Source organism: Pavona decussata, unplaced genomic scaffold (genome assembly GCF_977016875.1).
Source record: "Pavona decussata unplaced genomic scaffold, jaPavDecu1.1 SCAFFOLD_186, whole genome shotgun sequence".
Lineage (NCBI taxonomy): Eukaryota > Metazoa > Cnidaria > Anthozoa > Scleractinia > Agariciidae > Pavona > Pavona decussata.
Window position 1 is genome coordinate 657,501 of NW_028145595.1, and position 16,022 is coordinate 673,522.

Below are 16,022 nucleotides of genomic sequence, written 5' to 3' on the forward strand. Positions count from 1 at the left end.
GGTCTTCCAGGCAGACTAACAGGGCCGAAGTAATGTGGATGTTGATTTGACTCGTACAAAGTTTGATTGCACATTATTGATGCGCGTTAGAGGATCCCTGCCACCCACAGTGCCTTGCGCATCTCAACTGCGCCCGACATCCGCCATTTTCTCTCATTTCAAAATTCGGTAATTTCACTTTGTGAATCTCAATCCATCGTGGTGTATTTCATGCTAGTTTTACTTTGTTGAAGTCTTAATCCTCCACCAGAGTCTGTCAAAATTATTAGTGAAGCTGTCTTTGGAAATTGTGACAAGGTCAAAGTTAATCTAACTGTTTGCGGGTGCTTATGTCAGAGAGTTGGCCAAAAGTAGCACGTACACGTTCTTCGCTTTGACTTCAGTTACCGTCACTGAAAAACCTAAAATGGTTTTGATAAATTTATGTTTAGGAAAAAAACACTAAAATTTGATGATTGCAATCAAAGCAATCCACAATGTAAGAAGTTATCGGTTTTTGTTGTAATTATCACAAGCGCCGTGTTACAGCCATTTGTACGTGATCACGCCGACCTCTTGCGCGCTCAGATTCATATCAGTTACAGTGAAGAACAATAGAATTTTGACAGATTTTTCTTGCACTTAATGCGCAGGCTTACCGTGTGACCTGGCCCCTTTTATGCCAATCTCAAAGACGACCGCTCGACAGACCATTTCCGGGTTGTTAGTGAAGTAAGACGATACCACAATTTAAGAGCAGGTAAACGAACTGAAGGCTCTTTGCAAACAAGCTTTGCGCGAAAAGCTTACTGCTCGTTATAATAAAACGCGAAATCTGTAATTCAGACTAGACTAGTGACAAAGTTTTACCCTGCCGTAGATTATCTGTATTACTTTCCAAGGAAGCAAATTTAAGTTTGGTGTATATCGATTTCAACAGGTTCATCTTTTTCGGTTAACATCGGTGAAGGCTCGGTCTTCGTATATTTTGGGGGGAGAATTGCAAAATGTCCTGATTTTCGTAGTTGTTATCGAGTGCAATATTACAGTTTTAAAAACAGTCTTTAAGTCAGTGGTCTTCAACTCCAGAGTTCGCGTGTTATTGAAAATCGCGGCAGGTGGTTCTTATCACAATACTAATGAAACACGCTACAATACAAGGGTCCCTTAGAGAACACAATGGCTGGTAGACTACAACCGAGTTCCTTCGGACGAACGCCCTTCGAAAAGGAAAGGGGAACAGACACTATTGGCTTTGCATCATTCAACGGCCACTTGTAATTTGGACATTGGTTTCAAGGATGCCTGTGATGTCGCGAGAAATTTCACTTTTTTGGTGGGTGGGGAGGGGGGGAACTTTGTTGAACTAGAAATACCACTTAGTATCTCCCACGGAAAGCACTATATTTTTGGCGGTGAAATTTTCAAGTTGTAATCAACGGCCATCTTGGCCATCCGCAGCTGAGGAAGCTTTTAATTTTGTGCTCTTTTTTAGCGTGACTATGCGTCAGTCATTGCTGACCATAAACAACGCAGTCTCCTAGAAAGTCCTACTGTAAACCTATAATTTAAACAATGGTTTTCGTCTGGTAGTTTTTAATTAAATGTCATTGAGTTCATTAGCTCCTATCTATACATGCGTATTTTTAAATCAAATTATTCTATCATTTCTTTTGTGCATTTACTAATCTTTTACTTCTGACGAAATGGAAAAAAAAAAACAAACGAAAGTTTTATGAAACCTCAGTTGAAAGAAACCATTTTACCACTAAGTTCTCGTCAAATCCTCAACAATGTTGTAAAGTGGGTTATGACTTCACCGGCACTGCTGAGTCTGCGCAATGAAACTCTATCAGAGGTGAATAATAGAAATAAAAGCTACTGATCAGTGCTTTCCTTTGGTGCTGTTTGTTATGCTAGCTGTACAAGGTGGTTTAAACTTTGTGCATAAAATCCCTAGTTACCAATCAAACGACGCGAGGAGCTTGTTAATATGGTGTTTTTTTCTAGCAAATTTATTGTGAAATAAATATCCGTGACAATTTTTCTTTTTTTTTTTTTGTCTTTTCTTTTGTTCAAACACGGTTAAAAGACTCCACGTTGTTGAGTTCATTGTGTCTGCGTGGCGTGAACTGAGAAAACAAACATTCCGTATTAGCCAATAAGACATGTTTTCGCGCCTCCCTCTCGTAGTCTAATTGGAGTGATTCTGTTTTATAGCCGCATAAATTAGCCAGGCTTTGCATATGATTTGCACACGTTTATCTGCCTGTCACGGGCTTTCCATTGTAAATACAAACTATACAATGAAGTTTGCTCAATCTTACCGGTGTTGTTTTGATGCGATTAAGATGCGAAAATGAGTCGCTTTTAAGGGAGACTGTATCGTCGAGCTTGTGGTAGAAAGGACGTATTCCGTGAAGATTCTAGAAACAAGAAATCTGTGGAGTTATAAGTAGATGGCTACTAAATAATATGGCAAATTCGGAGCAACAGTCAACCAGTAACGGAGAAATGGTTTTCTCTCTCTGCACGTTCTGTAATAACTCGACTAATGGATTTGAAAAGAGGCTGTTTGCAAAGGAGCAACCTAAAGGACCATTTTTTCCGGTTCTGGCCGAGTTGCAGGGATCGAAAACCCAGCTGGACTTGCTCGGACGAGCAGTCGTGTGTGTAGCTTGCTTCCACCATCTACTTCGACAATGGAGTAGCTTTGAGCGACGAGGCATTCCCGTCCGAAAACGAGAGTACAATATCATAACAGGTATGGGTTTAATTCGAATTATTATTCATGTAGAAATCGCGACTGCCTTGATCGAAAACATCGGGTATTTGTAAGAGTTTCGCTGCCAGATCATTCGACTATTTGTGCGTTTACAACCACAGATTCCTCCCCACTGGATACCTTTGTTTATTTCCCATCACCGAAACCCACCAATAAAATATTGTTCGTGGGATGAACTTATTCGTGTGATACGGTATTTACAGACCGGTGGGTACGAGTGTATAGTTAGGATCAGATATCATTCGCAAGTTATTTTCTTCGGTTTAACCAGCGTTTGGGTTTAACGCTGTACGATTTAATTTTCAAAAGCATCGACACACTTGAATACTTGTCGGACAAATGCTTAGACAGAAAGGCAATAATTTGTCTGTAGTGAAGCGTATACTTTCACAAAAGCGTCGATTCACGTGGGAAAAAGTTAACCTATTATGTAAAGCTTGTTTCAATCCTTTTCAAATTTCGCCAATTTTATATATACACGATTTATTCACTTTTAACTTCATCTCAGTCTTTAAATGTACACAAGATTTGAAAATCTGTCAGAGTTAACACAATTTCAGACGTGATATTAAATTAAAATGTATCTTATAAGGATTTTCTGTTTACATTTTTGTTCAAGGCACTTACGATCCATGTTATGACAACAGCGCTTTTTAAAGTCTAACTTCTGTAGCAAATTTAAGTGATCGAAGTTAAAATACGTTTAGAAACTTAATTTAATTTTCACAAAATGAGTGTTTTTGGTCTAAACATGCATAATTCCGTGTGTGAAATTTGACCACTGCATTTAAAGTAGGTTTGAAGAGGAATAAATTTAACGCAAGAACGGTACTTTATTCAGTTTGCGGTTCATTCCATTAGAAGTTACTTATGAAGGTTGTTTGAATTTTTACCACCAAAGTTTCTGAGCGTTTGTTTTTTTAAACCTTTCAGCATAAAAAAGCACATCTGTCAACTTTTACTAATCCTGTTTACTTGTCTGTGAACATTTATTTTATATGAAAGCAATTTCCTCTTGCTAATTAGTTGCTTTATCCGATTTTCATTTCCAACCGACTTTGAATAAATTTCAATTTCAATCGAGGAGAATTTGAATGTAGACCACTGGGTGTGCATTCTCACTCAATCTGTTCTCTTTTGTGCCGTGTAACACATAAGGCTTCAATACCTAACATAAGCCGTGCCGAATTTATGTGGCACGAAATTTTATTCACAATTGCGTCTGAAACATTTCCTACGAGGCGTATCCGAACGTGCTGTTACTCACGTATAAGACACTTAACCCTCATCATAAGCCCCAGTGCGTGACCAACATGCAACTTCTCCTAACAATATACGTGATCAAACTTACCGGTGATGAGAATACAGGAAATGATCACGGAAGATAAAATGCCTTTAAAATTGTTTTTGACAAATTGTCAGTGAGAGCGAGTGAGGACACAGTGCTAGTTGATTGGAACTTAAAAAGGGTTAATGGTTTAAGTACACTTGCGATGATTGAAGCAATAAAGCAAACATCAATTCTAAGGATGTAGCATGCGCGATAATGAGATTATAAGCATAACACGCACGTTAATTAAGAACGAGTTATCTAATTGTCAATGCCACGTTTACTAAATCATCAAAAGAAATTTACTTCAAGAACATGCATGCTATTCGCCGTCGTTGAGTAACTGCAGTTTAAATTGTCCATGAACGATTCAGCCAATGAGAGACGTTTATTTGCATTAGACCACGCCGAATATCTATTGAAGAGCACGGTAAGCTTACTTGACTTCAGAAATCAACTACCGAGGTTAATTAGACGGAATTCATCACAACCTAGCCTGCTCTATTTTTACTTCTGCTATTATTTGTCCCCTTCGGCAACCGTTTTTTTAAGGTTGCAAAAAAGTGTAAAACGATCGCTTTTTTTTCTCTTTTCCATAGTCTCACATTTTTTTCCTCACACTGTGAGTCTTGCTCCAAGCTTGCCTTTTAACACGCCAAACATATAGTCGTAAAGATTCCGAGTATTTTCGGAGTTCTTCTTATTGTAATTGTAATTATTGTGTTTATTATTAAAATAACAAATGTTTTGTAAGGTTTTACAAAGATGGATTTCCGGGCTAACTAATTTGCGCTCATTTGAATTGGCTATTTTTAAGGTAAAAATTACAAGCTCTAAATCGTGGGTATTGTTAAAAACTCCTTTCAACTCTTCTACGCTAATAAAAGTTACGGAGCAGTACTTTCCTATGGGGTAGTTTATTAGGTTGTAAAAGGTGGTTCTAACGTTTAAGTCTGTGGATGAAATCCTAAAGTGCGACCATTCAAATGAAAGCTACTGAGCAGTACTTTCCTGTGTTGTGCTGTTTATTATGCTTTACAAGGTGGTTCTAACTTTTGAGTCTGTGGGTGAAATCCTAAAGTGTGACCATTCAAATGAAAGCTACTGAGCAGTACTTTCCTGTGTTGTGCTGTTTATTCTGCTGTACAAGGTGGTTCTAACTTTTGAGTAAAATCCTTCAAACGAAAGCTAATTATCGAACAGTACATTCATGTGGTGCTTATCATTGTGGTGTACAAGATGATTCTAATCCTCTTGATCCTGTGAATAAACTCCTTAACTGTGAGTAATGAGATGAAAAGTATTGAGGTATACTTTCCTGTGGTGCTGTGTTTTGTAGCAAGGTTTTCCATAATTAAGTTGGGGTGAGTTTCCAATTTGAACCTTTGGACTTTGTGGCAAGGCTTTAACCTCTCAATTTCTTGCCTGCTATATATTTCGTGCGCCATAATTAGTGATTTGTTTTCATTTAAAGGTGAAACAAACTGCAAAAGTTAATACCCTCTGTCAAGGGAGATTTTAATATTAATATCAAATTCATTTTCAACGGACTAACATAACAGTTAGCTTAAGTGAAGACCTACCATGACGCATGATATTGTTAAATTACAATTGGTTAAGGAACTTAATTACATTGAATTTGACAAGAATAACTTAAGTTTCTCGTGTCGATTTTGTTATTACTTGTGTCTGAATGTAATTGCAGATGAGTTTAGTTTGGTCTGTGTGTCATTTTCGTACTGCTGTTTCCGCGATGAGAAAAGGAAAAAAAATCCAGGTGTTTTCAGATGAAAAAAAATTAAAAATTGCACCCCCAAGCTGTTTTCAAAACAAACTCGCAACAATAGTTAATCATTCACCGAGTAAATATCTTTTTGGTCGTCTCATGCACGTTTCAGGAACTCTCAATAGCCCGGTCGCTTTAAAAGCTTTTTTTTTTCTCGAATTTGCACTACTATTTCAAAGTGTAATGGAAACATTTCTCGGCCAAAGTTTCGTTGCAAAGAATCGTTGTTTCCTGCAAAATCTAGCCTCCGGCAAATGTGAATTATTCATTGCTCAAATCACCTCTACTTATGTTTTTTTTGTTTTTCATTGGTCAGTGTGATATTTGTTAACGACACCAAAACATCTTGTGACATGCAAATGACTTATGATATCTCCCTCTCATGCTGAAATAAAGAATGATGTTTTGACGTGTACTCTGTGTCGGCAAATCCTCGTATCCGTGGAGTTCGCGTCGCATTGTTACGATTTACATACCCCAGCAGCTGCATGTGTAAATGTTTTGGTGGTATTTGAAACTTTCGACTTTTGTTAACCACCTCGGATAGTTTTCAACAGCTCTGGTAAAACTTTAAGAGATCCAAGAAGAAAATCAACCTTTCAAACTTCAGAAGTCACGCTGTAGTCAGTAAGTATACACAAAGTGGTTTAAACTGCAAATTTTTCCTTGAAGATTTGACAGCCAAATGTGAGAATCATCTGGGTCGGTCAAGACCTAACAAGTTTCTCTGCTATTTAATAATTCACAATTTTTGTTAGTCTTCCGTTCTTTCCAAAGTTCTTAAAAGATTATCCATGTAGCGGGGATTATCATATTCTAAACTGTTTTAATCACAAGAATTCTGTCTACGTGACTATACATATTTTTTCTAGTCCGACAAGCCTTAAATAAAGCAGCGTGGAATTATCATGCATCGTGTTTGAAATCGTTCGCAACTTTGGAAATAGTTTCGATTTGAGCTAGACCATTTCTCGTGGAGAAATATTTGAAGTATAGTAAGTTTGAGAAAACGAATCTTTTACGTGGGTAATCGCAAAACATGAGAAATTTGTTATCACTTGGGAAGGAAAGGTTTGCAAACTGGAATCAGGCCTACAGTAGGGCATATTTCACTGTATTGTCATTGTTCTTAACAAGGAAGGCTGGTCTAGCTATTTTATGCGAGCTGCAAAGCGAACTTGCAGGACTGTACAAGACTTTTTTCCAAACAAGCTTAACTTAAATCGTCATGAATCATGCAAATTGTCGTTCTTGCCTTTAGAAATTTGACACCACAACATACCAGTTTTAACTCAGCATTACAGAGAAAAGGAAGACGTAGAGATATGTATAATTTATGTAACTCTGTTTGGGGCGTTTACAACCCAGTCAATGAATATTCAGATTAATCAAAGTTATTTTTGATCCAGCTCGTGTTGATGCGAAATTATTTCATTCCTGACACTGTTTTAGTCTATGGAAGGTTAACGACTCAACTTTGAACGATACTATTAATGAACTCGGTATGGGACAAATCTGTAATCATGTTAATTTACATCTTGCCAATGAGTCTTGTGAAACAACTAGAATTTCCTCAAGTCGACTATCATTTTGCAAACAACACCACAAGAAAAGACTGGTCGAACGTTAGTATTTAGATGTTCACACCTAAGGATTCCATCCACGGACTCGAAAGGTTGAACCACCTTGTGCAGGGTAATAGTTAGAACCACCTTGTATAAACAGCACCACAGGAAAGTATTATCCGTCGAAGTAGAAAAACTCTGGGATTTCTTACCGGCTACGAACCAACCTTTGACAGCGTATTTAAAGCACCGCATGGAACTATTACTCAGTAGCTTTTATTTGAATGGTCACACTTTAGGATTTCATCCACAGACTCAAAAGATAGAATCACCTTGTACAGCATAATTAACAATACTACAGGAAAGTACTGCTCAATAGCTTTTATTTGAATGGTCACACTTTAGGATTTGATCCATAGAATCAAAAGTTAGCACCAACTTGTACAGCGTAATAAACAGCACCACGCGAAGTTCTCCACCTGATGTTCACACTCTTGGCTTTCGTCCACAAACTCAAAAGTTTGAAAAATCCTTTCACCGTCGTGATAAACGGCAAAGACAGTGACGGTCTATAGCTTTCATTTCATGAATGGTCACAACTGAGGAACTGAAAACTGGAGCCACCTCGTACAAAGTACCCTTAATTACAGTGTTTGGGTTACTTAACGTTTACCTGACTTGACCTCATTATGCTATTCATTACTTTGGGGTTAAGTTACTAACTAGCTTGGCTCCTCAAGGATGTTTGTCATAAATTAGTCATTCCTTGCCTCGCTTGTTTCTATTTGTGAGCGTGACACAAATGTCTCTCAAATGCACTCAAGTTTTTAGATGGTTGATGTTTGTGCCACCCGTTGTGTTGAGCGGTCCAGGTGTGGCTCTAACTTTGAAGTTGCTTTCGATGACAGCCTAAACTGCAAAAACTAAATGTGAAGCCTTTTATCAAGAAGTACTTTCCTGTGGTACTCAGTGGTTATAATGATGTAAAGGTGGTTCTAGATTTGAGTCTGCGTCGGAATTCTAAAGTATGAGCATTGAAATGGAAGCTACTGAGTAGTACATTCCTGTGGTGCTGTTTATTATGCTGTACAAGGTGGTTATAGCTTTTGAGTCTGCGTTGAAATCCTAAAGTATGACCATTGAAATGAAAGCTACAGAGCAGTACTTAACTGCGGCGCTATTTATTTTGCCGTACAAGAAGACCCTTACAGATGCGTCTGCATGTGTTTAATACTTTTCCTTCATAATAAATTTCTCAGAAATGGAGACTCACAATTATATTTCATTTCATTCCGTTTCAGACGATCGCGTCACCAATTATCAGGTTCGCCGGGAAGAGGAGATCCGAAAAGAGGCTGAAAACAAGATAAAAGAGATCCAAGATCGTGAGGAACGAATCCGACAAGAAGCCGAACAAAGGTTCGAGCAATACCGAGAACGACAGGAGGAGATCCGACGAGAAGCCGAGAAAAGGCTACTCGAGGAACAACAGAGAGCCGCGGAGTTAAAGAAAGAGATTGAGAGTAAGCTAAAAGCAGAGCAACATAGAGAGGAGGAATTAAGACGCCAAGCAGAAGAGCGCATTCAAGAGGAAAAGGAAAAACGAGATTATATTCGGCAAGAAGCTGAGAGATTGTTGAGGGAAGAAAAGTTGTTGGAAGCCGATAGGACAAAACAGGACACCCAACATTCAAGGAGTGAACTGACGAAACAGGTTAACCTACCTTTAAGTCCTGAAATCATTACAAAGTATAGAACTGAAGTTATTATCCCAGCTGTTGAATCTGTGAAGGAAAGCTCTCCTTTGAATAACATTTCATCTCAGACAGATTCAGACGAAATGGCAGGTGTTGTTGGCGAAAAAGAGTTGAGCGCGAGGACCAAGAGTCGCAAAATGATGGTGTATGATCCAGAAACGGGGTGTTATAGGAAAAAGTCGGAAACTGAAGACCAAGAAGGCGCCGTGAGTCCGACTAAAACCGAGAGAGTGGAGTATCGTTTTCGTCCCCGCTCCGACGACAAGCGTGGGAAACCTACTGAGGCGAAAGATTCTTCCTCGAAACCAGACAACGCGTCTGAAGAACAGGTGCCGACGGAGACAGTGCGAACGGAACAGAGTTTTATGATAGATGGCAAAAACAAGTCGAGAAGCGACGAAGGAGACGACGAGAATCTGAAGAAAGCCGGCGATGTAATGAAGGCAAAATTTGAGGAAGGTCGCAAGAAATTCGAGCAAGAATCGATGGAACGAAAGAAGAGCGATCCTTCAAAGCAGCGGACGACAAGAGCAACTTCAGAAGAATCGTTAGAGGAGAAGATCCGTGAAATGGAGAAAAGACGAGAAAGGCTGCTTCTTCGTGGGCCATCAATGGAATCGGAAAAGAAAGAAGAGCCCGCAGATGAAAAGAAGGATGTTTCCTCTCCGCGAGAGGAACCCGAGAGCCCGAGAAGCTCTGGGGACGACACAGCGAAGAAGCAACGAAGCCGAAGTGAAAGAAATAAACGCCGATTAACTGCAGAGAAGTTGAGCATGAATAAGCCTTCGCTAGGTGAAGAAAACGCTTCGGATCCTGATCGAAGTGGGCCCAGTCCAGGTTCCGCTAAGGTAGGATAAAACAGTTGGGAGTTCAGTAGTAGAAGACACTTTTCTTGTTTTCATAGAGTTATACTGCATAACAGTCATTTCGTTTCTCTTAAAATTCCTAGCGGAAGGTGCGAATCCCCAAACACGCGGGTATTTGTGATGCGTCGGGCGGCGAACGCGTTGATTTTTGCGCATGTCAAATGTTGTATACGAGTTCGTAAGCTAGGCCGTCTCACGTGGCAATATGGAATTGCAGTCTACGTATATAGAGCTATATAGATTACATAACTGAGGTTGAACAAGTGAACATTCAGCGGGAGAGCGAGAAATGTGATTCCAAAACACAAGACTTCCTCAAAATATCTTGCGGTTGCTATCAAACCATTATGGAAGCAGAGAAAGTACGATCTCTGTTTATTTTCTGGCATAAATAAATTTCGGGACTTATTGTTTTTCCTTTTCTTCAGAAAACTCAATAATGGCCTTGGAAATTTTTTTGCCGTGCGCTTTTTTGTCTCTCACTTTTTTGCGCTGTCTTTTTTCCGTTGAAGGGGCAGTGCCGCGGAAATTTGGTTTTATATCAAAAACTCCAAAACGTTTTTTATCAACAGAAACGTAAAAGTATCGCTCAAATTTATTGTAGATTGTCACTCCAGTGTACTAAGACTATCGATGAGTGTCTCTGGCCACAGATGGACTGGGTTAGAATGGACTGCAACTTGAAAAAAAATTAGGCTAACTGTTTTCAAGTTCTTGCGTTTTCGTTCCCAAAATTCACTAGAGCAGGTCATGAGTTGTTCCTTTCAAAAGTTCAGTTGATTTCTTTTTCTTCATGTTCTAGAATTATTTTGTAACTAAGTGAAGGTGTTGTCGCACCATTTTCACGATAAAAAGTCAAAATCCCGTCATACTTCCCTTTTAAGTAACGTTAAGTAATTTTTCCCATTAGGTTCCAAAGACAGAAACGAAGGAGGAACCTTTGACGATCCCGGTAGATACAACCGACAAATCAGATGATGTTTTCGTGACGCAAGTAAAACCGGTTGAAGCAGGTCCAGTAGACTTGATGAGCTGGGACGATGATGACTCGACAGACGGTCCATCCGTGCAAGACAAAGATACCCCTAGGGAATTCAGAAAGAGGGCAGACAGCACTGAGGGGGAGACATTCCCAAAACCTTTTAAGTTGGTGGAGATAGAAGCACCCATTACTGTTACACAGAAAGAGAAAGTCCAGAGTACTCCAGTTAATATTTTGGATCTTGATGACGAGGTACGCAAAATGTTTTATTATAATTCCCTTTTGCGCATAGTATGAACTAAACGATATTTACCTCAGTCGGTCGCGGTGAATAGTGATAGTATTATCCACCACAACCACTCTCCGTCCCTTAATTACTGTAATTTTGGCCTCTATTAAACGGTCACCTCTATTAAGACTATTAAGCGGCCGTGGTCACCCTTTACTAAGTCTCAAACATGGTAACAATGGTACGGTAAATATGGTAAAAAAATAGCGTGCCAGACAATTGAATTTCTAAAGACCTACAATACTGACTGTTGGATGTTGGTGTTAATGTTGTATTAGTCCGTTTCTATACCATGTTCTCTTTGTCATTCCATTTTATCGCTGCAGTTTGTAAACCAAGTAAGTGATTTCGTGAGCTCTTTTGTACATAAACTGTACACCAGGGGCGCGTTTCTCGAAAGTCCCGGTAACTTACCGGACCCGATAAGTATATTTTTAAATGTTTTTTCACCGATTACACAATGATTACAGACATGGTACTTGGCCAATATTTTCATAGGATTATAAGATTTTAAAATTTAGTATTCAAAGCTAACAAAAATGGACCTCTGTTATGAAACATTTATCACCAAAGACACTTATCGGGCCCGGTAACTTACCGGTACTTTCGAGAAACGGGCCCCAGGGCCCAGTTGTTTAAAGCCCGATTAAGCTAATCCTGGATCAACGTGAACTTTCATTCGAGTTTAATTACTAATCGGTAAAGATTCTTCCAAAAGGTTTTTTTCCGTCAGTTTTGACTTAGACTTTTCTTTACCTTTAGCTTGAAATAAGGGCTTAAAACCACTTTTAAAGAGCGAGATGAAAACCTCGATTAACTTTTAATCGTAGATTAGCGTCAATATCGGCTTTCGAACAACCGGACCCAGGTTATCGAATGTTATATAAAATGCCGTTTTTATTGTGTTTGACGTGTATTCAGATGGTGACCGCTTAGTACAGGTTCGACTGTAATTCTTAGTTGTGTTGTTCTTTCTTTCCGTCCGTCTCGGCGCATATACAACAAGACAACAATTGGACGGGACAAAGTTCCCCAATATCACGCAAGTTCAATCACGTTTATCAATCAAAAATGGTTCAATCCCACTTCTGGGTTCAAAATAATGCTACCAGTCGCTGATTTTTCAAGTGTCGAAACCAGATCATTTGTTTATTCTATACCTCCGCTGCCTTCTATTATCCAATACAATGCAACTTCAATTAGCGCATGCCAGGTTAACACAATAGGCACCTAAATTCGATGCATGTTTAAGTACTTTGCTGGTGCCAGGTAATCTGCATAATGCGTTACTGAGGCTTGTGTAGGTATTCACCAGTCCCGTTTTCCTGCACTCTGCATTCAATTGATTGCAAGCAGCATCACTATTGAAAGTTTTCCTCAAATATCTTTATGTAATCTGGCTGTTGTAGGTGGATTCAGGCATGACTTCACCGGTGATCGAGTCGATCTCGACTTGGGATAACAAAGCGCGCTTAAGCAGCACAGCCGAGGAAGACAGAAAACGCCGCGAGAGGGAGCACGAAGAACGAAAGCGAAGAATCGAAGAAAATCAGCGGAGGGCTGCCCAAGAGCTCAAGGCTAAGAAACAGTCGAGCAGCGACGTGCAAGAAAAGCCGCGAATCGATGAACCAGAGAAAGAGATGACGATAAAAGAAAAGCGACGCTCCTTGGTTGATATGTGGGAATCGTTCAGCGAGCCGCAAACAAATGTCATGTCCTTTGAAGAGGACGAAGACGTGCCTCCAATGCGAGTACTCGTGCGAGATAACAGGGCGATATCGGTGAGTAAATAACTGTGTTGAGCTGTATGTTTTAACGGATGGTAGTTAATTGGACAAGTTGTTGGGTTGTTGTTGCAGTCCGGCTAAACAAAAATAGCAAAAGTGATTGTTCGGCTTAATCTTCCAACCCCATGAGTATATGTCCGAGAAAAATCCTAAATTTAGCTTTGTAAAATGTCGAAAAACAAACAGCACAACAGTAAAGTACTGCTCAGTAGCTTTCATTTGAATGGTCACACTTGAGGATTTCATCCACAAACTCAAAAGTTTAAACCACTTTGTACAGCATAATAAACAGCACCACAGGAAAGTACTGCTCAGTAGCTTTCATTTGAATGGTCACACTTTAGGATTTCATCCACAGACTCAAACGTTAGAACCACCTTGTACAGCATAATAAACAGCACCACAGGAAAGTACCGCTCAGTAGCTTTCATTTGAATTGTCACACTTTAGGATTTCATCAACTGACTCAAAAGTTTAAACCACTTTCATGGTACAGCATAACCTAAACAGCACCCCAGGAAAGTACTGCTCATTAGCTTTCATTTAGTTCATTGAATGGTCACATGTTAGGGTTTCATCCACAGTTGGAACATAATAAACAAAACAAGCGGCATTAGTTTTTAAAAGTCATTGACTACATGTTTATGGCTGAGGCTTAATTTTGTGTCTGATCTCCTGACCTTTGTCTTCCTATCTCTTTTGGAGATCAGTAACCGTAGACAGTGATTACCAGTAAATTATCAGTGATAATTCGACATCTTTAACCTTTATCATCAAAGTTAAAAAAAATGTATAATATCGACAGGGAAGAAGAACAAAATGTCACTACAGAACGCCAACTGAATACTTGAGATTAGATAAAAGTTGTACTTTCAGCGTAAAGTTAAGTACTTTGCATATCGATTGAGTAAGGAATTTGAATCGCAAAGGGAGAAGTTTTCATCACAAATGTAAAATACCATTTTAATGATAACCACACTCTAGAGACAAGAAAAATCGATTTTAATATCGATCAATAGCTAAATAAATAAATAAATAAATAAATAAATAAATGAATAAATAAATGTTCATGATCTAATCTTAATTTTAGCAAGAGGAAGTCAGAATTTGCCCGATTTTTCGGTTGTTGCTTTCAGCTGTTGTGCGTGGCCTTCCTTTCAGTATTTTATAGTCAGACAATAAAATATCATCGGCTTTCAATGCTGACAGGTTGGAAATAGGGACCGTGTGGGTGACGTCTCTAATAGGGTACAGTGTATATGAATTAGGAGACGGAGGGTTAGAGTTAACTAAACTCGTTTTCACCATAGGAGAACCCGCGAAATAAAGGCCTTTTTTAACACAATAGGTTAACTGCAAAAACAGTCCATATATTTCGAGTTTTTAGTCGTACCAAGGCGCAGTCTTTGAAGTGAAAGTCTGGAGTGAGCGAGCACGTGGGAAGCGAGACTGGGGAGAGACACTCGCGCCCGATGCTTGCGCGGGGGAATCCACGCTTCACGCTTCGCACCTCGCGCCTCGCGAGTTCCCGTTTTCTACAATTCGCGTCCCTTAGCTTTTACAGTCTAGTAAAGAATGGACAGGCCTTGAATTGGACTAACAAACGACCAGGTCCTCTTCCTTTCCTACTTACTCCTAAAATAACAAAATTTGAAATTAATTAAACAAAAACAATTTTTGTCTTTGAGAATTTGAGTTTTCGGACTTTGCATTGGATTCTTCCAGCGCATTAGCACAAAGTCTCCAAAACGTCTGATTCGAATTTGTTTGCATCTGATATTGCTGTTTACACGGTCTGAAGGTTTTTTAAGAATCGTATTGTCTAGTCAAATAACTGCCATCAATCGAAGAAGTTGTCAAGTATATAATGAATTAAACATCTTTTAAGGTCAACCGCGCAAGAATCTTCGTGCTTGACTGAATAAAATATTGTTGCGTAATGTCTTACATGTACTAGTTAAATATTCGACCAAAATCATTGTGAAACAATATCGAATATCAATCAGTGTGTATTCACCAGTTTTGACTTCGAGAGTCACTCTTGAGCAAAATTTACATAGCCCTACGCACGCATGTCCTTGGGGACCTGTAATCTAACTGTGTTTTCACTTGCTTGAATGAAAACATTTTCGAAACGCAGCTCGAAGGATAGTAATTTTTATCTCGTAGTTTAATCCAACGGAAGAAGACGTCGAGGAAGAAGGCATGGATGTCGACGAAGAGGAGAAATTTAGCTCCAGTCGGCCAGTTGGTGTGGAGAAAAATGAGAAACTTAGCGAAGAGGAGCAGAGATGGGAAAGCGCAGGTAGTTTTCAACCAGGACGACTGCAGAAAACTGTGTTTCACAGTTTGTCTGAATCTGCTCCCGAGGCTGAGGAACCGAAAGCAAAACCACGAAAAGGACCCAGTCGGTATGATTGGATGAAAGGAGAAAGCTTCGCCGACCAAGAAGCGTTGGTGCCGACCAAACTCAATCTGGACTGGCAAGGGAACGAAGCAACCGATGAGAAGATACCGAGGTGAGCCTCCGCTTGAATTGTTTTTCTCCTTGGGGTGGATATCACTGTATATTGACCTGACAGGAAGTAAATAAGTCGATGATACGGACTTCTAATTTTTACGATCGCGTTTTACTTGTTATTGCATTGTATTGACTCGTACCTCTACTGATAAACTACTGTTGAAGGAATGCAAGGTCAAGCCACAGCAAGTCCAATATGCCGCTAAGAAGAAAATAAGTCGGTCATTTCAAACGCCACGAACTGTTATTTCACGGATTTAAGACTTAATCCCTGAGTCGATTTGTGGTTGTGAATGTCACAGCTAAGCTTTCGGTATTTAAACTTTTTTGATTGAAATTTATGTGTTTATATACATTAGCTTTGGCAATCAAAGA

General features: G+C 39.4%; 1 protein-coding gene across 3 annotated transcripts in view; it reads left to right on the plus strand.

Annotated features, from left to right (window-relative positions):
• The window catches only part of LOC146462558 (uncharacterized), a 29,981-nt gene that overhangs the window by 1,783 nt on the left and 12,176 nt on the right, over positions 1-16,022 (plus strand). For 2 of the 3 annotated variants that reach the window (XM_085085265.1, XM_085085266.1), the window contains exons 1-5: positions 2,279-2,743; positions 8,747-10,050; positions 10,979-11,302; positions 12,749-13,120; positions 15,296-15,645. In XM_085085265.1, coding sequence (XP_084941391.1) covers positions 2,455-2,743; positions 8,747-10,050; positions 10,979-11,302; positions 12,749-13,120; positions 15,296-15,645 — 2,639 coding nt within the window. In that variant the 5' untranslated portion in view covers positions 2,279-2,454. Of the gene's footprint in view, positions 1-2,278; positions 2,744-8,746; positions 10,051-10,978; positions 11,303-12,748; positions 13,121-15,295; positions 15,646-16,022 lie in introns of those variants that run through there. The other variant, XM_085085267.1, reaches the window with a different exon arrangement.